At 36.3% G+C, this 25,093-nt stretch overlaps 2 protein-coding genes across 2 annotated transcripts in view; one reads left to right on the plus strand and one right to left on the minus strand.

Annotated features, from left to right (window-relative positions):
- Positions 1–24,765, minus strand: part of LOC118745207 (serine-rich adhesin for platelets) — a 117,404-nt gene extending 92,639 nt beyond the window's left edge. The window contains exon 1 of the mRNA XM_036478733.1: positions 24,020–24,765. The gene's annotated coding sequence lies outside the window, so the exon portion shown is untranslated. The remainder of the gene's footprint in view (positions 1–24,019) is intronic.
- On the plus strand, positions 8,393–8,840 carry LOC118745208. The gene is made up of 3 exons (XM_036478734.1): positions 8,393–8,417; positions 8,500–8,705; positions 8,778–8,840. Exons 1-3 carry the CDS (start codon positions 8,393–8,395, stop codon positions 8,838–8,840), a joined length of 294 nt encoding a protein of 97 aa, XP_036334627.1.
- Positions 24,766–25,093: the final 328 nt, after the last annotated feature.

The following is a 25,093-nucleotide window of genomic DNA, read 5'->3' on the forward strand; positions in this document are numbered from 1 at the left end:
CAAGCATATTTATTTATCGATATTGCTACATTTTTGATCGATATTGTTATTTTTACATACATACCTACATGTATATACACGTAAATACATAAAAAATATGACATCTACCGTTCACTTACCTTTCAATTGGCGCTTCGATCACTTAATTTGGTTTAATCTGTAAGTGCCACCAATCCTCTTAGGAATACACGTTTCACTGCACTCTCCACAAGTGTTGCAATTCACTTAAATTACGTAATAATTGCACATGTATGTACATAATTGTTGCTTTGAACTGTTAGTTTTTCAACTGTTTATTTTTTTATTTTTATTTTTTCAAATTACTTCTTATCCGATTACTTTTTCAACTGCACAGTCAACAAGTGCTTCTTTAACAGTAATGACGCTTTCCTCTACAATGCATCACTTTATCTGCCGCACTGAGGTTTATTGACTTTGTTGCTTTTCTACAGCTGCTCGAGTGAAGTTCTTGCTTAGTTGTTGGCGCAGCTAATTTGATTAATGATAAGCTCCGCTTAGCCGGCACAAACAATGTGCGCTGTGATTCATTTCGTTGCAGCAACTGCGAATGCAACCAAAGAGCCCACCAACCCAACGCTTGGCGAGCGAGCGCACTAACAGCCACTGCAACCATTCGTTGTATAAGCGCCCGCATGCGTGTGTGTTTGTGTGTGCGTTAATGCTCCGCGCGCGCGCGCGCTCGCTCTTCACCTCGCTGAGATTCGTGTGCGTTGCTGCCACACTTTTGCGACTTCGCTCGGATTGTCCGCTGACCGACTATCACCGCTTCAACGGTTCGCGGCTATTGCGCTATAGTTTTGCTGCCGCGCTGTTATTTTTGCCACTCGCAATGCGTTTAATTGATTTGAAAAGTGACTTGCAACGCATCAACTGCGACGAACTGCAGCGAACTGCCGCTGAACTCTGTTGCAAATTGACTGCTTGACTGGGGCTGACCGGCTGTTTGGCTGACTGGCTGTTAGGCCGACAGCTGCGCTCGCTGCTGCATCGCACCGTTGTGTTGCAAGTTGTGATTTACGCAAGCGAAAATAATTTTGTTTAAGTGCAAATAAAAGCAAAACAAAGGAGACAACGGCGTGTGCAATGATGCGAGGCACGTTGCAAGCGGGGCAAATGTGTGTTTGAGGAAAAAAGCGTTCAATTTAAAATGGGTTAAGCAGCGGCTGTGGCAGCCGACAGCCGACAGCAGCATCTTTCTCACATTTCTCGTCGCTTTCCTCGTAATTTTCTCATTTGTGGCCGCTGCCGCCCCAATGCACCGTTAACAATACGTTTATTATTTCATCTGCTGGCTGTCCGCCTTGCGCTCTGCTCTGTTACATATTGTTTGCCAGTGCGTTGTATGTGCGCATTGTGGTTGATGTTGCCTGTGGCATGCGTTCAACAATGTCGTGCTTTGTATTGCAACAATTGCCCACAAAGCATTCCACAGCGTTGAGACGCCTTCGCGACGCCTTACTTGATAACACAAATATTTACGCGTAATGAATCAACAAACGGCATTATAAACAACAACAACAACAAGCAAACCGAACACAACAATAACGACAGCAAACAATCAACAACAAACAACAGCAAGATGTTGATTGTTACTTGCAAGTTGCAAGCCCACAACCAAATGCAATACAATGCAATACAACAACACAACAGCAGCACAACACTTTGCCACAATTCCACTTAATGGCATTTAAGATTCTATTACAACGATTGCAATTTGTAATTTAGTCTGTTTGACTGACTTGTGGTGCTGGTGGTTGTCTGTCATTAGAATTGTTATTGTTGTTGTTTGCGATTTAATGCTGTTGCAATCATTAGTGGTGTCGGTCGGTTAGCGGTCGCAATGAGCTATTTCCTCTTTTGCAAATATTAAACTTAACGCGAATGCACATTTCGCTCTGTCGCGCACGCACATCCCACTATCTGAATTGTTTGCCTCATCCTATTTAATGCGTGCAAGAGCTCCTAAAGAGAATATGTCGGTAAGGCCCCTGGGATAGTGTTGGCACTGCTGACTGTCTAATCAACATTAACTCGGCCATAGCCTAGAGGTTAGAGCTGCGTGCTAAACGCGCGATAAGACTCAGGTCTGGTCTTTGGTTCGGGCAGCGCCCTAAACGATTTCTTTAAATACTCATCACTTATTGACAGGCGACAGCAAACCTCCGAGCGTTCTTCTGCTATGAAAGCGCTTCTCGTAAAAAATTATTTGCCTTTCGGAGACGATGTAGAATTGTCAAGAAGCCAAGAAGGAGAAGCTCGGCCAAACATTTTCTTCCTATATCATAGTAAATCGATCATGGAACATTACCGCACTTACAAAAAAGTGGCATGCCTAATCTTAGGGACGGCGTTGTGAAGCATAAAAGGTATTCCACCGTTTCATCCAAGTCGACTTTGCAGTAGGGTCCTAACTCGACATCGCCAGGCCTTTTGAAAACATCCACCCGGCGACAAGAGTTAAGTCACTAAATAGGCTCGGGGCTTAAACCAATCTCATAAGGCTAATCTGAAAATTGCACTGTCGCGACTTAGCTGGCATCGTAGAGGCAATCGGCAGGGAAATCTCCCCTCTCACTACTCTGTATACGACTCGCTAAAAGAACTGGAGAAGAGAAGCTATCTCTCTGTAGCTCTGAACCAAGGTTACCAAAATCTGATTCCTAATTGGAGTTGTTCGCCTGCAGCTCTCTGACAGCGTCTTTGCATTACCTTTGTTGTTGTAGAGTAATTAATAAGAGATGCACTTTCTCGTCCAAAGTAATTTCCTGGCTCTTTAACACCTTATTTAAGTTTATTATGCGTTACGGAGTTCTTCTCTGGTGGAATTTCGGCTGTACAAGTTAGGCAGTTAGAGCGCTGTTAGCATTGCCGCAAAACTGCCGCTTCAAGGATTGCAATCAGGCGCAGAGAAACTGGATGCCTAGCAAGCTCAGCATCCGGATACTCTAAAAATATAGATGTTTTCGCTTTACTCTCCAACGACACGGATCACTGCATCTCTGTAAAGGCTCCAAGCAACTTTACGTCAAGAAATGATTGGGCAGGGTAAGGTGCCTCGAGGAATGAAGCAGTCAAAATTTTCACGGATAGGTTGCAGTCGGATGGAAGGGTTGGTTGGTGGTGGGGTCTTCTGCCATACATTCTCCATCAGGGTGCTCAGGCAGAAGTGGCTTTACAGAGCAAGTAAACATACGTAACAGGGGTAGTCTGAACTCGCTCTGAATTGTACTGGAATATTTTTAATCAGGCTGATATGGCTGCCAAGCCGCAATGCGGAAAACTACATGAAAGACGATAGGGCGAAAAATAGTACGCTTGAAATCCCCTATTGGACACATGAGCCTCATATCAGTGAACGCTGGACAAAAACATAGCCACGCGCAATTTCTATTTTCTTCTGGGGGAGAGAGTAGATCGGAGCTTATGCTTGCAAAGCTGGAGTCTCCTGGAATCACTTTAATAACAACCACTTCAGAACCAACCTTCAATACATATCTCGGAGATGGAAATTAGTCGTAACTTCATAACTTTGATTAGCCTGCGTCATTTCATCGATCAAGCAGCGTTTATCGTTCAAAATCAAAACGGACAAACTCTACAATGCCTGAGTGTTTCCCCAGATGGGGGCCGAATCACGTCTATGCTAAGTTATACCATATCAGGCCCACAAAAAGGAAAAAGGACAAAGTAATAAGTAAATAACAAATAACTACGAAATTCAAGAGATCTACATAACTACATAGTCTACTTTTAGCAAGTTGATGTATTGTGGCTGCCTTCATGAAAAATAAATATGGCTAACTCTATCGCAAATTATGACATTATTATAGTATGTATGTATGTAACGATCTCCCTGTCGTTATTCATAGCCACTTATGCGAAACATAAAAAAATACGAGTATGTGGGTTAAGACAAAATTTTACACTTGCTTGCCACCAACACCTTTGAACTGGTACATGCTTAGCTCTTTGAGGAAGTAACTAAAATAATTTACGTATCTATGTACATGTAGACGCGTGCGTTCCAGCCTGCACTAGCAATTGTATTGGACACTACCTAAATAATAGGCAATAATAATAATGCATTTTTATGGTATCACCAATTATCGGCTTAAAACGTTAAAGTCACAGGTAAATAAATAAAGTTATACTACACTTCTATGTACATATGTATATGGAAAAAGAAAGTCTTGGAAATATTCATAAAAATCTTCAGAAGTGCATGTATGCAGTGGATAGTTAAAAAAGGTAGTATTATCAGGTTCGTAGCATTAAGAGCAAACAATAAATGTTTTTTAAGTGCCTAGTAAAGAACTAAAATGCAAATATTGGCATAACAGCAAATATTTAGAACGTTCTTTTTTATCTATGGGTTAACAGCCAAACAGCGAGTAGTAAATAAAATCATAAAATAAACATAAATATATAGAAACGGGCATATGCATGCAAATGTATATACATTAGGGTGCCCATCGAAAAAAAAATTTCTTTTTTTTGTTTTAATTTCAAGACCCTAAATATTATTGCCTGTTTATATAGATGTTTAAACATCATTTGGAGGTCGCGACTTGTCATTTTAGGCCAGAAAATATGGCTTTGTAGAATAACCAGTTTTTGCATGACTATATGACTATGATAGAATATGTTGTGAGAAGGGGATGTATAGGTCTTTAAAATTACGTATAATAATCTATTGTCACACTTGGATTGTTGGGAGTTGTTGACTGAAAACTATTCATTCAAAAACTGATAAATCTACAAAACCGTGCTTTCTGACCTAAAATTACAAGTCGCGACCTCTAAATAAATTTTGAAAAATCTATAAAAATAGGCAATAATATCATAGAAAATAATGGAAATAAGGGGGCAGGGATTTGAAATTTCAAAAAAAAAATTTACTTTGGCACCCTACCCTAGCGGGGGCCGAAAATCCGCTTTTTCAGAATTTTGATTGGTAATAGCAAAAATATGATTCATTATGCTTTAAAAAAAAAATATGTGTGAAATTTGGAATTTTTTGATCAATAACCTAGGCTCGCCCAAGTCCACAGAGTTCAATATGCTCAAAAATAAAAATTAATAAATAAATTATTTAATAAATTTTTTACTAAAATTGCAATAATCTTCGAAAGTATTACTTCTACATAATTTGGTATATGGCCCCTTTTTGTAGAATATCGAAGTTAGCTAAAAAAAAAATTTAGTACTTGAACTTTGGTAGACATGGGCGAGCCTAGAATATTGACCAAAAAGGTTCACATTTAACACAAATTTATTTTAGAGCATGATGAACCATATTTTTGCTATTACCAATCAAGATTCTAAAAAAGCGGATTTTCGGCCAACGCTAATGTACATATATGTATGCTTGTATGTATGCAGACAGATATAAACATAAATCACGTTAACTGTACTAACTACTAATTCCAAGTCAAACAAAAAGCTTAAGCATAAACAATGGCTGTTTTATGCGTTCCGGCATATACCTACATACATACATACAAAGGTTGGGTTGGTAGGCTGGTTGGCTGCAACAAGTGCAATGCAGCACCTGTAGCAGCAGCATAACAGTGAGTCAACGCCACTGCTGCAGTGACAGGCCATAACAACAAGCGTTCGTACATATTTTTAAGTGTGGATATGTGTTCTTGTATTTACATACATATATGTATGCCAATGTAAGTTTGTGTTGCTGGCAGAAGCTGTGCACTGCAGCTGTGTTACAGTTATGCTTTATTGCTTTTTGGTATTTAGTAGATGCCTTCTAATTGATAAGATAATGTAAACACGCGTCGTATAAAGTTGGCAACTAAAGATTTACTTTCCCATTTGTATGTAACCTATGTACATACATATGTATGTATGTAACTATGAAACTGCATAAAATGCATTAAGTTGTTATATGCTTAAGTGTTTACATAAATCTATTAGCCAATATTTGCTCGTTCATTGGTCTAACGGCAAAGTCTTTTTTATTGCTTCTGCGGTGGATTTAAAGCCTCTTTGTTTAATGAAAAAATTAGGTTAAGACAATCTTTTGGTGACTTTATTACTCTATTGGATGTTTAAGAGTGATGCTTAAAGCTTAAAAACAATTTTAGATGCAATTTCAACTGCAACCAAACAGTTTAATTATAGAAATAATGAAGTGGAATTTACATTAAGATAATATCCCACAAATGAAAATGTTTAGCGTTTTTAATACTGGCTTTAACACATACATACATACAGTTACATAATACGGGTCGGTCCCCATACGAAAGGCTAAAATAATTGGAAATTACGAAGACGTTGCTGAAATTATAAAATACCCCGCGGCTTTCTTTGCTCAATTGGAGGCGTTCGCCTGACGCCTTGTTGCTTAAAAAATACTTGTTACTTTGTATATTTAAGTAATACTTATATATAGATTGGCGCTAACACATATGTTAGTGTTTGGTCGAGCTTCTCCTCCGATTTGTGGCGTGCGCCTTGATATTGTCACACAAAGCGGAGGGACCCACAGTATTACGCCGACTCCGAACGGCGATTGTATTTTTATGAGAGGCTGTTCATGGCAGAAACAACACTCGGAGGTTTACCATTGCCTGCCGAGGGACGACCGCTGGTAAGAAAAACCCCTTTTTCTATATTTTTGCGATGTTGCTTTTGACCAGGGTTTGAACCCAGGTGCTGCGGAGTGGAAGCACGCACTGCTTACCACTACACCACATAAGTAATACTTATTATTAATTTATTTTATAAAAGTATAGCAAAAACCATATAAATTCATATTTGAAACTACAAAAATTCAAAATTATAAAAACTCTGCAAATTTGCATATAAGTTGTCAAATTTTTAAATAAATTTCGCAGAATTTTTTTGAGTATAGAGTGTTTTAGCCCATTCTAGTATAGGTTAGGTTAGGTTGGGTTAGGTTGGCTCTCCCCATCCAGCAGAGGAAAAGGACACAATTAGGCAACCGTGTGCCCATTGTGATGCCATATTAGAGAATCCTTACGTCCCTCCTCTTACCTTATAAGTAAAAATAATTTGTAGCCCTAGGAAGTGCACAAAATCGTAGATACTACCTTAATCCAGTTCTGCGAAACATTAAAAAAATATCGAGAAACGAGCGGAGGACAGTGGCTTTCAATCTCCTCCTCATCAAGGCAGGTATGACAATAGTCGTTCGACTGCATATCCATCCTACTACCGTGGGTTTTCATCAGGCAATGCTCGGTGAGAACTCCAATTACATGCCAGAGTAGTGGTCGCTTACTCCCACTCTGGATCTGCATGGAACTTCAGTAAGGGATACAGGAAGACCTAGGGGCACCTCGTGCTTGAATTACTAAATAGCGAACACTCTATGTAATAGGTTAAAGGGCTGCGATTTAGCCCTAATAACATGGATCTACTGCTGGGCTAGACTGAGACTAGTTAGCTCTTTCTCCACTCGAATTCTTTCTCTGAATGAGTAGACGAAAAGCAGTAGCTGGGAGGAGGCACTGATGAGCTTCTACACGCATAGGCCCAATCTTGACAGAAGGGAGGTCTTTGCAGGGAGCTCTCCATTAATCTCTAATTAACGTGGTCAGATCACTGTGGGTAGTGTTTTCTAGTCAGCGGTAAGTAGTAAGGAAGCAATCAATTGGCTGCTCCGTTACGCGACGTACAAAGAGGTAAACATCTACGCTGATAGCCAAGCGGCAATCAGCGAACATTGGGCTCGCTCATTGGTGAACGCGAAGCTAGTTATGCAAGGGTTGACCCCTGTTTCAGTTGCACATAACTTGTTTCCTAGTTTCGGATAAGTTGGCCAGGAAAAGCACGCTCGAGTCGGTTTAACCGAGAAAAGGGAAAGTGCGAATGAGTACCTTGCCATAAGTGAAATTTTCTGAATGGAATACCGCCCTACATCGTCTGCCGGTTCGAAAACGCCCTATCTCAGAATTTGGTTCAAAAACACCCTAATATAAATTCAATATATCGGCAGCTGAGATAGGGCCTTTTGGAACCATTTGCTGAGATAGGGTGTTCTTCAACCAAATTCTGAAATAGTGCGTTTTTTCAACCGTTAGCTGAGATAGGGAGTTCTCGAGCCCATAGCCGAGATATTTGGTACTTTGCCTATGAAAATTCTCTACAGAAATAAACAAAACTTTCATCAATCATTGTTGCTTTGAATTAAAAATTAAAATAAAATACCTCAACGTCAATCAATAAAATAATTTTCGTGCAGAAAAGGTTGTTGGGCGCGTATTTTTGCAGAAATCGCACAACAGAGTACATTTTTAGCATTGGAAATAGCTCAAAGGACACAAATCGTATAAATATTTAGCGAAATCTTGAAAATCGACAAAACAAAATGTTCGCTAGGAAGCTATTAATGACCGGCAAAACACTGCATAACGGTGAGATTTATCGGATTTTTAAAGAGTATTTCAAAAACTAGCTACTATGCAACTATTCTTTCGCTGGTTTTAAATTTTGCAGCACGTTATCCAGCGCTCCATTTCACTGCGCTACGCAACGCCAGCAAGGCACCAAGCACCCCCTTTGCCGACGGTGGCCCACACTGCACCATGAATGATTTGCCAATACCAGAAGGCGATTGGCAGGAGGATTATACGCGCAAGAATATGAAGAATACGGCAATACTAATGCTTGGCATTGGTTCATTTATCACGTCTCTATATATGGTGAGTTGAGTACCGGGAGAGCGACAATTTAGTGTTTTTAGTCACTAATAATTGTGCAATAAATGCTTGCAGCACTTTACGGATGAGAATATACACTGGAACTACAAGGTGCCTGAATATGATAAATGCAGTTGAAGTGTGAAAATAACAAAAAAAAAACAAAAATGCATACGTAAATAAAAATTAAATTGAATTAAAATAAAACGTTAACCAAGAGTTAACAAATTCTAAACTGCTCTTTAACTTTAAAGGAAATTACTATATTTCTTGCTGTTACCATAGCACTTAAAAAGTGCATAGACAAATTCACTAGTATTTCAGCGCGTTTAGCGTAAATTATTTAGCGCAATTAACACGCCTTTGCTATTCTTCGATCAGCACTCGGTGAATGCCTAATACGGCGCACTTTCAACGAAAATTAGAGTTTAATGAGGTGTAAAAATTTTAGAGGAAAACCACAACTAATTAAATTTGCGAGCACTTTCTACGACCAGCCATTGAGGAAATGCAAAAAATCTATTTCATTCGCTGACTACAAAAGAAAATCCAGTAATTTATAAAATAGTACGAAAAGCGTTTGCCACAAACCACTTGTTGCAGCGTACCATGAAAAAAAAAATACAAAAAAAAATAGCAGAAAATCAAGTCACGTTTTACTCCACTTTTCGATACTGGGTACTACTGCTCATTAACTCATAACTTTTCTCACTCCAAAAACCTAAACCCATTTCACGTCCGCGATACAAATATAAAACACTGCGCGCGCACGTCGCTGTTCCACTCCGCAAGTGAAGCGGAAAAATGCGGAACAAATGTGAAAAAATTAAATAAAAAAAAAAAAATACAACAAAAAAGAGTTGAAATTTAAATCGCGCCACAGGCGAAGTGAAGGCAGCAGCATCCGTAGCAAGAATGACCAGCAAATGCGATGAGCAGCGCTTAGTCAATGGGGATTTTGTATGCGCACAAAATTAGACAGCTGACCAATGCCGTCCAGCATTCGATTCGGAAGTGGACATTATTCACGGCTTATCAGCTAAGTGGGTTTATGGTCTGACAAGCCCACCTACATCTATGGATGGTAGTACCTACTTTGTGTCTAATTCTTTAGCGATTGTATAAACGCCGGTGATTTAATGCTGTTCGGGTGCCTGATTTACTACACTTCGACATGGACAGTGCATGCAAGTATCCATGCATAAGCAAGTGCATGAGTATTGGTTAGAATTTGTGTCGACCCAGTTTGTTCAGCTCTGTAAGCGTAATTTGCATAATAATAGCGATGATAATCAACTGAGAGCCTGTCTGGTCGAAATATTGTTAGGAGAAATATTATTGGTTTATGTATGTAAGTATGTATGTGCATGTGGGTTACTGACCGTTATTATTCTTGTGACTGCAATGCTGTCTGTGCAGCTACATATTGTAACACAATGCTTTATGCATTTGTTTATTCTTGTATGCATATAAACTTTTCCACATCTAAGTATTCAATCAAATAATTCACCTGTGCGCTCTATTTACTCACTCACGTCTGGTTGTTTGCTGGCGTTGTTTACAAATGGGCGCGCTAGAAAAGCAATTTTTTTTTGCGGTCATCTTAGTAAACCTACTGGAAATGGAGTCGTAAAGTTAAAGCGGGGTTCGTTGATGGAGTTTTTCGACGAGAGTATTAAGCGATTGTCTGGAGCAATCAATAAATAAATATTCTAGCAGACGACATCGAGAACAATTTTGAAGGTTTCGACTTTTCTTTAATAACACGGGTTGCTGCGAGGCTAAACAGGCACCAGTGTGCCCAGACGATCACAAAAGGTAAGCTAAATTTACTTAAAATTAAGGTTAGAAACAGCTACAGGCTGTGAAAAAAAAATTGAAAAATAAATAAATTAAGACAAGCTTTTATTCGTGATTAACAACAAAAAAGAAAAATTGAACTCGTCCCACCTAACGAGATAATTTTTTGTGAAGTTACTTCTTTCCATTTAAGTAATATGTGCTTTAAATATGAACAAAAACGGATCATAAACATGAACTTTCCAAATATCTTAACTCTTGTGCCACCTACCGGAAATTTTTGTTTGTGAAGTTATTCATTTTCATGCAGGTAGTATACGTTAGCATTGCAATTCAATCAATATATCCTCTTGGCTGCTCGAATGTTCAAAGATTAGTCTCATTAGTCAAACATGCCCGGGTAGAAAAAAACGACAAGGATAAGCGGCAAATTCCCTGCAAAAATTTTCAACATTTCTATAAAGTCGATTTTTTTTTTCAGAGTACTTAAAAGATTAATATTACATATAAAAAAAGTAGCTTAAAAAAAGCCACAAAAAATCCACCAAGCTAGACCTAAAATTCCGAGGCTAGAGAAAAAATATGCATAGTTGCTAAATTTAGCCTCAAAAAGACTAACGCGGTCACATTGGCAACAAAGAGTTTTTTCTCCTGTCAAATTCCCCAAAGAGATAAGGAGGTAGTTGAAAAGAGGTTCCAGTGAATTTCTACATGGATGAGTCGGAGCTTGACGTAAAGATATTTTGCAGTGGAGTATCCATCAACCTCAATTATTGGCTCATCCACAGAGCGCGCAAAGCTAGTAGTTAATGGCTAAACTTACTTATAAGTATACCAGGTCATTATGATATTTATTCCAGGAAATCGCTTTGCGGATGAGCTGGTAGGTCGAGTCGGTTTTACTGAGAAAAGAGCAGCTTAGCAATGGCTGTGCGAAACACAGAACATGCGCAATTGCACGATATTTCTGGCCGAGGTAGAATCGACGGCAGTTAAGGGATCACCTTGGGCTCATGTAACAGCAATTTTCTATTTTAGGGAGTGTATTTTGCAGGACGTTATCCGACTTGGTATTCATTCGATAACACTCAATATCTTCCTGAAGCTTACTACCGCAGCTGTCTGAAGGAAATTGAGGGACAATTTTTTCAACACTTGTTTCTGATTCTGGAATGACTTAAATTTTCTTATGGCTATGGTTTGCTTGATTACTTTTTCCTCTCGAAAACTTTCTTCACATTAAATTCACATAAAATCCAATAATAGGAATCCACCAATCGAGCACTTTTATGCATTAAAAAGCCAATTTTTTCTTTTAATTCTTTTTTGGATTACATAACTACCTTTTTCGTTTCTGGTTTTTTTTGGAGTCCAACTGGAGTTCAAGCTAATCTGATGTGATGCAATTTATTTGAGATTTGTAGTGTAGCTGCTATTGTTGTGGTAAAGTGAAGTTGTTGTACTTTTGTTCATTGTATGACCTGCATTAGTTAAATGTTATTTATTGCTTAAGCGCTTATTTACATACAAACATATATGTATGTATCTGTTTGTCTATGTACACATGGGCATGAATGCTTATGTAAAGTGCTCCACCTTTTTCACGAGTCGCCCGGCTCAGACCCAGCGCTGCTCTTTCACTTGCCCCATCGTGTGTGCACCAGTGCATCTTTTACGAGTTTGTTTAATGTTTTTTTTTTGCTCTTTATGGGCAGCTGTCATATTGCTGCTGTTAGCTCCCATTAACTTGGCTTACACTACTTATTTCTATACGAAGAAAAAGTATACAATGACGCTATATGCACTTGCATACGTATGTATGTATGTATGTACATTAGAGTCCCTAACCAAAAAATAGCGGTTTTCTACACCCGTCATAAAATGTGCTATATTTTAAATCTTTCGCCAAATATTTTTGAAAAAAATTAAGATTACGTGAGATGGACCGACTTTAAAATAATTCTAAAACTCTAATTAAATAATTGGATTCCGTTGAAAAAATATTTAAACATTTTTAATCTGTAAATCTTCTTCTGGGGTGATTTTTGTTTCAATATTTTTAAAAACTAATATTTTTTATTAGAACACGATTTTTGGAGCTATTTTCAAATCAGCCAACCTCCGAAATATTTTGGCGAAAATCTTAAAATATAATTGAGCATATTCAAAGTCGAAATAAAGTCGAATAAAGTTGAAAGTTTTGTCAAAAATCTGCAACGAACTTTAGACTCTACTTTATTTTAACCATGAATATGCCTCACTAGTTTTTATAACCGATTTTTTTTTTGTAAGGAGAGTGATGTACCCTAATGTACATCTGTATGTCTAGTACAATAACTTCATTATTCATCTGCCACATTTTGTGCTTGCATACAGATTTTTGACAAGTTCTTTTGAAGTTGTTGCAGTTGTACCAAGATTTTTGTTGCTATTGTTGTTTTTTTTTTCTACGTGATAAAACATGCACCAAACTTATTTATTAGTTTGCTTATGGCGCAGTTTCTGTTTTGTTTGCTAACATTTTGTTAGATATGAGTTTTTACTGTTTTTTGGTGACATGTTACTGTTAACTGCACGTGACAAGTATTTAATGCTGTCTTTAGTACCATTCAGCTCCCAGTTTGTGGCTGTCATAATTTTTTTCAATTTAGTTTTATTGTGCTTCCTGGAATAAGTAAAGATTTTCAACACAGATTTAAAATGAGCGCAGCTCTGGCGCCAAAGTGGGTGAATGCCATTTAGTGAGTTTTTACCGTTATCTTTTTGGTGTGTGGTTGTTGTGATAACTATTTTTAAAAGAAATTGATAAGCATGAAAGATATTTCAGAGGTCGAGAGATTAAAAAGGGACTGATTAATTGGCGTAAGGAGGTTTGGCTTCCTGTTATTGTTGATGGACAGTCACAATTCGTGCATAAATATTTATATTTTTATATGGGGTGTTCCATACCAAAACGGACGGGGTTCACACTCCATGTATTTTGATTTAAAATTTTTAGAGTTGGTGCATAAACATAAGTAATAAATAAATATGAAATTTGAGCTTGATTAATACATTTTTAAAAGCAAATCGATTTAATTTCCAAATATATCGAGAATGGGGCGAGGAAAAAATTTGAAAAAAATCACACACACACAAATTAAAATTCTCTATGAAAAGAAATATTTTTTAAATTTTTTTCTTGAAAAATTTTACACATACAAATTTTTGTATAAAAAATTATTTTTTGAATATATGCCATCTCAAAAAAAAAATAAAAATAAAATCACATGGTAGCTCTGGGTATTGCGCAATATCTAAATATAGTATTATGGGGTGCACTCTACAATAATTTGAGTTATGAATTTTTTTTTACACCGAAGTTGAGTAAAATGAGTAAATTATAAATTTAAAATTTTTTCAAAATTTGTTTAGAAATTTTTTTGAGTGTGCAATTTTATAGCCCATTAAATTTTAATGTAATAGAGTGCAAGTTTTAAGCTACTGCAAAACTGCGTTGATTTTTAATATTTTTTATGATGTCGGCATTTTGCACTTTTTTCTTATGGAAGAAAATGCGCTAAACCGTTTTCAAAGAAAATTTAAAAAAAAATTTACAAAAATGTTGCCAACGCTTAAGGCTTGCACTTTAATACACTACTGTGAATTGAAAAATGTTAACCTAAAACATAAATAAAGCGATGATAATGTTCTATCGATAACCGCTTTGATGGCAATATTATTATCGATAACAATAAAAATTTAACTAGCACGTAACGATAACCAAAACACAAAATTGATTACGCTTATATTAAAAATATCGATAACAGTACCTTATCGATATCCACATCTATAATAACCAAAATATCGATAACAAAAAATCGTCTCATAACCAAAAACTAACTACAGGTAAAATTTATAATAAAATACTATAAAATAATGTATAGTAGAATCGATAACCATCTGTTACCGATGAGCAAATCTGTAAAATAATTAATATAAGAACAATAGCCAAAACAAAGGCGTATGTACACGACTGCTTCACATGAAACAATAATCAATTTATGGAAAACTTGAACAATTAAATCGATCAAATTGACAAGGGGATCACACTCTTATCGATAACGACAGCTACATAACGATTATAATATCGACAACGATAACAATAAAAACTCAAATAAAGTATAACCAAATCAAAAGAAAAACAACGGGAACAATGGGACAAGAAAACGTTGGCGAGGTGGTGTGTATTTTCTTCTTATTCAATATACTTGCAACTACGGAAATGATCCGATGCGCTCACCTTTAGTATCATGGTGAGTCCTATCCTGTTAGAGAGGAAGACCTGGTAATTCTGAAGGTTTGACAGAAAGAAAGGTTGTTTTAGGGTTAACTTACCGCAGTTGGTTGACCAGATAACTATTGAAATTGGCTAGGTCTCTATTAGATCGCATAAGATTTGAGAGAGCTTATTCACAAGAGCAAGTTTCACACGGAGAAAAATATATGTATATTTTTTAGATCAGTGTTTACGAATTTAGCAAAGTATTTAATGAAACTATTAAATTGGTGGTGAAGGGCTAGGTCCCATTGTTTATTTGTAAACTTAAACTACTCACCTGGTGGCGAAGCCAAATTAAATGCAATTTCAAATTTAAGTTCACTTTTAAAATTACTAAAACTAACTAATAAAAATACTGGCAATAATTGCTCGATTTTATCGCCTTTCAAAACTGCGCTCATGCAAATAAGCGGAAATAAGTTTGTGATATAAAGCAACAACAATATTTAATCACTTTAAATATTATAGTAATTTTTACAATTTTTTATTATTGCTACAAATACACACACACATATTTATGTCATATACCTATTATACATAGGTATTTCAATATGACACCACGAAAGCCAGAAAACTGAAACAGTAGTTAAGAGTTAAAGGGCATGCGATGGAAAAATCTGCAAACCGCATAATTCTATAAAAGAGCACATTATGTTATGAATTAAGTGGCGAGACCATAAACTTCAGTAATCAACGCTGAACGATCTAATGTCATTAAAATCGTACAAGGTTATGCCGATATATGTATGTAGCTGACTTAGCGAGAAGATAGGCAGTAGGGGCAGAACGAGCGGCGAAGGGGGGCACTAGAAAATACCCTGCAAACCAAAGTTCCCGAAATCTTAAGGAAATCGTTAGGAGTATCTGATTTCTGTAACGAATTTTTTACGAATTTTCAAAGTAAATTACATGAAGGGGTTGACACGAACTCGTAAAGAAATTTCTGTACGAAAAATAAAGAAAATTCTGGAAAAATTCTGAAAGATATTCTTCACATAGCAGCATTATTTTCGTTGCTTCACAGATTTTCTTCCGAAATTTCGTAAAAGAATTGAAGTGTGCGTAATTTTCTTAATTTTAGAAAATTCGGCAAAAAATCGAATTAAATCTTAACGAATTCTTTAAAATTTCTTTACAATGCAGAATACTCTGAAAAAATGGTTTGCAGGGTATATGCATTGTCACACGAACACGCAAACATATAAACATAGACATTTAATTCTTGCAGATGCTGTTAAATATGTAGACGACAAGTGCAAAAGTCACAACGAAAAAAATCGCAAGAAAAAATATGGCCATTGCAAATGATTTCGCATTGAAAAAGAAATATGTATGTATATGGAAATAAAAAAAAAACAGCAAAAACTTGCTACCTTTGTGGCTAAAATTGCGCTCACACACATTCGCACTCGCGCAAAAGAAATAAATTAAACAGAAAAGTCACAGTCATTCGCCGCCATCAACAAGCACTTTGACACCAACACTTTAGTGGCAAATTTGCACAGCAACAAAGTGTGCAAAATAATATAAGACAAAATTCGCACACTTATTCGCACAAATATACAGTGCCTAGCTATGTTTGTAGACGGCCAAGAATGGCGAACGCAAATATTGACGCCAACTTCAGAAAACCAAAGACAATAATCACCGAGTCAAAGGTGTCGCAGGCGATGTACGATTAAAGTAGAGTGTGGAGTGGAGTGGACTGGATTGAAGTGGCGGTGTGTGGCGCGTTGTGTGCACCTGTTGACTTGCCAATTTGCCAAACACACATTAAGGTAATTTTTTACACATAAATATGGAGTTAAGTTTTTTTTTTTTTTGTTTGCGCTTGCAGTCTTTGGCAAAACGTTGGAAAAATCGCAGCAGCAAGTAAGTAAAATGTTGCCGAAAGAACATTTGAGTGCGAAGTGTTTTATTTTTCTTTTGTGTCTTAATATTTAGTTACATATTTTTCATAATTAGAATATTAGTGCAATTAATTGGTGGCACAACCGCTGCTATGGACCTTGGCTTGACGTTAATGTAGGAGAACACGTTCCACTGCTTGATTTATGAGTATGTATTATGAAAATGACTGCAGCAGGTGGCAAATGTTAGTGTGTTTATGCGTGGCATTTTCGGTGTCAGTTTGGGGTTTATGGTTTGTCGCCCAGAAGCGAACGATTGCTTTAGAATGAGTATCTTAAAGGGGGGAGGGCTCTATTAACCAGCACACTCCTTAATTTAGAAGTTGCTGTACAACTATTTAGTAGCATTATCTAAGTCAAGCTTTCATAATATTTCAATCAAGAATATACGAAATGTTTTAACTATATCTAACCTGCAGTTAGTGTCATTTATGCTCACGAGCTTTAAACGTGTTAAATATAACTTGGTAAAAATGTAACATAGGCAAAACTTTTTACCGCTATGTATGCAGTATTTTCTAACTTTCCCAAAACACAAAAAATGTATGCGCATATGTCCAAAAATTTGTAAACGACTAGTACTGAATGTGAACAGTAAAAGTGGCGCAATTTAATTACAATGTCCACATACCCGCACACAAAGTGTACTTACATACATACTACTACATTGTAAATACATACCACTAAGTATGTAGTTATTTAAGCTGTAGCACTACTTAAAACCTCATGAAGTGGCTTAAATTAAAGTCAGCCGTTTACGGTAAATTCGCTTAATTGCGAGCAGCAGCAGCAGCGGCATTAAATGTGAATTGAAGCGAATGAAAAGCAATCAAGCAAAGAATTCAAGCAACTACTAAGCAAGTGTGTAGTATGTTTTGTACGTACATATGTAGTATGTACGCTTACACAGTGTACTTGCTATACAACTATGTATTTAGTAGCATTTGGCCAACAACAGCTGGTCACTTGAGTTTGCACATACCGAACCAAGCTGAAAAATAAAAGTTTCTTAAGCCATATTTAGGCTGGCGAGCATGCCTTTAACGCCTACATACGTTGGTACATTTGTGTAAACAAGAGTGTAGATGTGTATGTAAGTATCGCATGGATTTAACATATGCTGCTGCACTTGCTAAAAGAGTAGGATAACTTTTATTGTAGCAATTTGTTTACCTTTAAAGGCACTCAACTGTATCCAGTGAACAAATTTTTTGGCAAAAAATAATTTAAAAATAAAAATCATAAAAGAAACTTTATTGTATTTTTATGTGTAAGTATGTATGCATTATCTATACTCGCTCTAGCATTGAGATAAGTTGCGGCATAATTACTTCCAATATCTTTCGCAAACCACCCTTTATTTGTATTGCAAATATTTTGTTTATTATTATCTTGGCTTATATATTTGCTGGCACCTGTATTTTCTCTCACATTTTAGTGCTAATATTTGCCTTTACGCAAAATGTATGTAGGTATGTATGTAGGTTAGGGTGGTCCAAATAAGTAAAGTCGGTATTTTAATGCTCTCACCCCTAGCATTGTTCTATATCGAAAAAAATTAACCCATATTTATATTTTAATCAAAAAATATTAGAGGTCGCTCAAAGCGCTCAAAGTTTCCCATGTATATATGGTATATATATATGGAAATGGTATAGAATGGTTATCTTCAGAAGACTTCCAATGGCAATACTCAATTGTTTAATCAACCATTTTTTAATGCTAAAGATTTTTTATTTATACCCTCATTGCATTTTCTGGCACTTTCTGCGGGTTTTGGTTGACCTATAAAATATAGTTACTATAAAAATATGGTAAATTAAATAAATTGGTATTATTATTGGAAGTCTTGTGAATAGAAACAGAGTGATCCGATCGAAAAATATTTATTTTCAAGAATTCTATACCATTTCTACGAAAAGTTGTTTTTCCCATATAAAATATATGAATTGATTTCAAAATAAAAAATAGTGGTAAATTGTTTTTGGATATAGAACAATCCTAGGGGTGAGCGCATTAAAATTCCGACTTTACTTTTTCACATGCATTTTTGCACCACCCTAATGTAGTAGGTGCATATCTCAGATACGCATTGGTGGAGAAATAAGTTACATATTATTAGCAACTCAAGTTAAATTTTCGAAAGCACTGAATGGGAATATTTACCTTCAGTGTGCTATGCACTAAGCACTTTTTGTTAGAAGGGATACAAATTTTGAAGGTAAACAAAAAACAAATCCGTTACCAAAGCAAGGGGTAGATAAAAATATATAAATTTTTTGTCATATTTGAATGCCTGTCATTAATAAAAATTAGTAAATGTCTCATCGCTCGACTGGATTTCTTGTTAGGTCTGTCGTCATTGCGAAACGGCGCCAAATTTTCCGTGAGTTAGCATCTTCATCCAGGAATGTGGCACGCGATGGTGAATTTGTCTTAGCGACTGAGAGTTTTAGTTTACCGTTTGACAGCACTTTGTTCCAAATCGTCTAATGTTTGCGTATGTACTAAAGATGTGATCGGACATAAATTATTTTAACTTCCGATGTGCGCCTATAGCTACTTTTTCATATCAGGCGAAATGTGACTTTTCGAAAACTAGAGCATCCCTGATTGTGCTTTTCAGTAGTTATTTTAAAGTGAAATTATCGTTTCGGCCGCCTTGCCCGCGATTTAGAGCATAACATTGAAGATTTAGAAAGCTTTGAAAAGCTTCGCTCGCTGGATATGTTTTAGTCACGAACTTTTTGTATGGACGCCCAAGTATAAAAGCTCTTTCTGATCATGTCTTGTCTACGCGAAATGTATAGAATGCTTAAAAAGCTCTGTACGCGGACAAGACGGTGTCCATCTCAGTGTATGTATTTATTAAGTGCAGCAACTTCGCAATCAACTAAAGGCTCAAAACTTCAAACCCGATGACAATGCAATATGAATTAATACGCTACATGGCGCAGGTTTCGTCGTATTTGAAACCCCCGTGTTTATGGTCCGATTTGTTTCATATTTAGAACCTATGTATAATACTTAAATGGAATGGAATGAAAATGACTCAAAAAAATTTAGCCGTCGAGGTGCGGAGGTCGTTTTTTATATTTTATTAACCAATAGTAAAACTGGTTTTAAATTTTTTTACATTACCTTTTTAACAATTATTTTTATTTTTATACCCGAGCGCACTTGTGCACAAGGGTATATTAATTTTGTTCACATAACAGTTGTTTGTAACAGCCAAAATGAATCGAGATAGATATAGACAAATGTATACATAACTGATCAGGATGAAAAAAGAAATCGATTAAGCCATGTCTGTCTGTCCGTCCGTCTGTCCGTCCGTCCGTGTACACGATAACTCGAGCAAAAATTGAGATATCTCAACGAAATTTGGTATGTAGGTTTCCCTTAATCCAAGGTAGGTTGGTATTGAAAATGGGCGAAATCGGACTGTAACCACGCCCACTTCCCATATAACGGTAATTTCCAGAAATACGAAAACTGTTATATTTTAGTAACTACTGAAGATAATTCACTCAAAGTTGATATTTACAATAATTTTTTTGGAAAATGGGCGTAGCCACGCCCACTTATGGTTACATGTGTATATCTCGGTAGCCGCTGCACTAACTTCTTCCACATTTGGCACAGTTGTTGGCCTTGATACAGCATACTAAATGGCCGAAAATTTAAAAAATCGGACAATAACCACGCCCACATCCCATATAACGGTAATTTTCGGAAATACGAACTACTGAAGATTATTCACTCAAAATTGATATTTACAACAATTTTTAGACGAAAACTAAGAATGTTATAAATTTTTGGAAAATGGGCGTAGCCACGCCCACTTATGGTTACATTTGTATATCTCGGTAACCGCTGCACTAATTTCTTCCAAACTTGGCACAGTCGTTGGCCTTGGTACAGCATACCAAATCGCCGAAAATTTTTAAAATCGGACAATAACCACGCCCACATCCCATATAACGGTAATTTAGAGAAATACAAAATCTTCGATAAATCAGTAAATATTGAAGCTAGTTTATTCAAAACTGATGCTGAAGAAATACGTTTATGGTAAAATTTTGGAAAATGGGCGTGGCACCGCCCACTTATGATCACATACATATATGTATATCGGTAACCGTTCTACCAATTTGTACCAAACTCGGTGTGGTTATTGTGCTTGCCACATATAAGCAAAACGTTGAAAATTATTGAAATCGGACTAAAATTACGGCCGCTTTTCATATAACGGTAAATTTCAGAAATGCTTGAAACTTCAATATTTCGAAATTGAAGGACGCTAATTTACTCAAAATTGATACACCCCGGCTTACCATCTAGCGGTAGGTTTCGGAAAGGTGAAAAAACATATATTTAATACTTGCGCCGGGTATTTAATGTTCGGCTCCGCCCGTACTTAGACTTTCTTACTTGTTTAATTTTTACTTTATTTAATTTTTGGTTAAATTTATTTTCTTTCAGAAAGGAACGTATATCTTATAGCTATGGCAACGGAATACTTAAGCTTTATTTCATTTTTTTTTAAGTTTTCTAATTTAGTTTTTATTTTACTGAAAATATAATTATTAAGCATGCCCTGACTGATTCGCACATCAAGCTGCGTATAACATTAGGAACTAGAGCATCTTCAAACATCTTTGTATGTGTCTTCTTCCCTTCACTCAGTAGGGTGGCTCATTAAGATTTTAAATATGAATACACATGCATACATACTTATGCATGTATGTGTTTCTTCCCATAATGAAGGATCTGGCGTTTAAAATCTTCAAGCCCGCATACATATTTGGTGAGTTAGTGTTGATTTGTTTGGAATGAAACAAGAAAAATCCAACAAAATATTCTTTCGTGATCTAAATAGTAATTTACTTTGGCAGCTAAATTCTTTTTTTTTTGTTCTCAGATGTATGTATGCGCATAGTCCGAAAACCACAATTTTTTATGTGTTGCTGCTACAAATCACTGTTCGCATTTACTGATTATTGCTACATTTCTTGTTTTGTGGATTTTCGCAACTAATTGGCTAACTAATTTTGTGCCAAAACATGCGATTCAATTTGACTAACCACATTTGTGTGAGAACAAAAGAAACCAAAAATAAATAATAAAAAAACATAGTTAAATAGAGGAAACGAAAATGGAATATTTTTTAGTGCAAACCATTGCAGAAAACAGCCGAATTTTTAAACGAAAGAATCGAGTTAAAATAAAATGAAAACCAAAAGCGAATCGCTGACACAATGTTAAAACCAGCCGACCGTCTCAGCCTCAGTAGCGGCAAAATGTGAAACCGGCCGCATGCGCGCTTTTAACCAAGGCTTAATTACATTGCTCCAAGTTGAGCCATGGTGGCCAAGAGGTAAAGTGGCTGTGCAGTTGACTGCATCTGCGACCCTCCATTGCAGGTGAACAAATGCGAGCAATTTGCTAATACATATTTTGGGTATTTAGCACGCTCACGCACATAGATTTTCAATAATCTTCATAGAACACACACATACATATTTACATATATGTAAATGTACACTTGTGATCAGTTTAGTAAGCCAGTAATATTTTGATCAATTTGTTTATTATTTTTTCATAAAATTCTAGCTCTTTATATAAGAAGCATCATATACATACGGCCACATTTCAAACTTATGGCAAAAATTATAAAAATCTGCACAGCTTCAGCTAAATTTTTAACTTTTTATTCAGATTTTTAGAATTAACGCATTTTTTTCAGTATAAAATGTATTCGAGAATTTGTTTGTTTTTTGTTTAGAGAAAAAAGCGTAGTGCAGTCAGAAAAAAAAATTATTAAAATTCAACGGGATTCTTTAGCAACTTAAAACTTGCACTTTATTACCATAGAATTTTATGGGCTTTTGAACAGCATACCCAAAAAATCAAAAAAAAAATCTGAATAGAAAGTTGACAATTTACCTGAGACTTTGCAAAATTTTATATTTTTTAGAACAATGTTTAAAATGTGAATTTATTTATATGATGTTTGTTATAATGAGGTAGACTTTTATGATAAAACAAGAAACACTACATAAAGAAAAGAAATATCGCCAATTTGGTCAAAATGTTGCTGTCTTAATTAGCTGATCACAAGTGTATGTATGTACATCAGGGTGTTCCAAAAACAGTAAAGTCGGAATTATAATGCTCTCACCTAAGGACTATAAATTACAGTTTCGATGAAAAATGGTTAAATAAACAATTGGGTATTATTATTGGGAATCTCCTGCAGATAAACAGAGTTTTCTGGTAGACAAATATTGATTTTTAGCTATTCTATACCATTTCTACGAAAAGTCGTTTTTACCCCATATAAAATACGTGGAAAACTTTGGGCACTTTGAGCGACCTCTAAATATTTTTTCCCACCAAACAATTTGTGTTGCCGGCAATAAGAAAACGTGTCGCCCTCGGAAACAAATTTATTGCCGGTAATATTGCCATCGAATCGATTTCCTATTACCGGTCGCTCTAAAACGTCCGCCGAAGGCAACTCGCCTGGGTGAGTCGTTTTCTTATTACCTGAATGAGTCCTTTTCTTATCGCTTCAGGCGATATTTGGAATAATTTTATTCTTCTTAATACTTCATTTATTTTTTTGTATACCAAATTGCAACTTACAATCGGAATTAATTCATTTCTCGCTGTGAGACTTCCTATTTTTTCAATCTTGTCCTTGGGCATAATTTAGATGCTTTTGGCCAATGCTATTGACGCCATATTCATAAGTTTCCGAATTTTTGAGAACTTTTTTATTCAAAATTGACATGAACGAAGGGGTGTTGCCGATTTGTCACCACAGCAATAAATCGGTGAGTCGCCAATTTGTTGCCATTGACGATTGTTGCCTATTTCTCATGTTTTGCATGGTGGGTTGATTTCAAAATAAAAAAATGAGGGTATATTTTTTCGGTATAGGATAATCCTAGGGGGTGAGAACATACAAATTCCGACTTTGCTTTTTCCACATGCATATTTGGACCACCCTAATGAGTATACATAAATATGTAAATATTCGGAGTGAAATATATCGCGACTTCACCTTTTCTTGATGCTGTTGTTTACATTTACATACATTTTTCTTGCAATTATGCAGTCGCATTGATTGAAGCTTTAAATTGGGTACATATGTATGTTAGTGTGTACATAAGTATTTATGAACAATTTTGTTAGCAATTAGGCCAGTAGCTCGTGCTACTAAATAGGTATGTATTATAAAAATATACTCTGCTACCAAAGAATGTAACAATGATTACCTTTAATTGCGCTTGTTGTCAATGAAAATTTGCCTCTCCTTGAAGACCGGCTGCAACAGCTGCAAAATGTTGTAATTATTTCAATTTTTATTTTATTTTTCACTTGTATGTATCGTTCCCCACATCAATCTGCCGCTTCAATCACGAAAGTCGTTTTGTGTCATTAACTAAGTTGATTATAATTCTTTTTCAGCTTGCCTTAAAACTTTATACCATTGCACTGGTATCTCTTGCACACACATTAATTGTAAGTAATTAAAATGAAATCGAATTTTTATCTTCACTTTCTGTCACATTTCACACCAATTTACACATTTTATCAAATTCAATTAGCAACTCATCAAGGTCCATAAATTACGTTTACAAGCCACCGCTACTGCTACTGCTTTAATTGTTGTTGTTAAGGCGGGCAGCTCAATTTCATTATTACACCGGCACTGGTTTTGTTTTTCTTTGTTTTTTTTTTGTTCGCTGCACGAGAAACTCCAACTCACCAGCTTCGTTTTTCACTGCACTTTGCCGCCGTCAGCCAATTCAATCACACAAATACTTTTAGGCTTCGAATTCATTGTTTACTTGCATGCATTTTACACAATTTTTTTTTACAGTTTCCTTATCAGTGCAGCGACATTTTTGTCTTGCAATTTGTGCATTGCTACCTATTTGCATACCTTTATTTTTTATTTTTTTCAGCCGGTTTATTTCGTTCAAATACGCGCGCGCCAATTTCAAACACATTCACTTCGCTCGACTCCACTTTTACGAATAAAAATCCAACTGCAATCAGCGGCGCCAAGTGGGCTCTCTCGTTGCCCCCAGTGGGGAGCGAACGTGTGAGTTTGAGCGCTGAAGTGAGAATGAGCAGCAGCAGCGGCAGTGTTGCCCGTTGTGGGGCATATTTTAGCCCTCTTTCGCCCTGCGGCTTATCAGTTGACTGACTTTCGTTTACGTTTCATTGAAAACCAGTTATGTTGCATTTCAATAGCTATGGATATGCACTCGTATGTAAGAATACGATGCAAAAACGAAGGCCGTTCTAGTTGAGGGAGTCAATTGTCTAGTTGTATACTTCCG

The sequence above is a fragment of the Rhagoletis pomonella genome, unplaced genomic scaffold, assembly GCF_013731165.1.
Source record: "Rhagoletis pomonella isolate Grant_MI unplaced genomic scaffold, Rhpom_1.0 Rhpom_scaffold_00008, whole genome shotgun sequence".
NCBI classification, from domain to species: Eukaryota; Metazoa; Arthropoda; class Insecta; order Diptera; family Tephritidae; genus Rhagoletis; species Rhagoletis pomonella.

Bases quoted from the DNA above. Each gene is read 5' to 3' on its own strand.
- LOC118745208 (XM_036478734.1), top strand. From the start codon at position 8,393: ATGACCGGCAAAACACTGCATAACG. The intron at 8,418-8,499 runs GTGAGATTTATC...TAAATTTTGCAG, and splicing joins CGGCAAAACACTGCATAACG to CACGTTATCCAGCGCTCCAT. The intron at 8,706-8,777 runs GTGAGTTGAGTA...AAATGCTTGCAG, and splicing joins TTATCACGTCTCTATATATG to CACTTTACGGATGAGAATAT.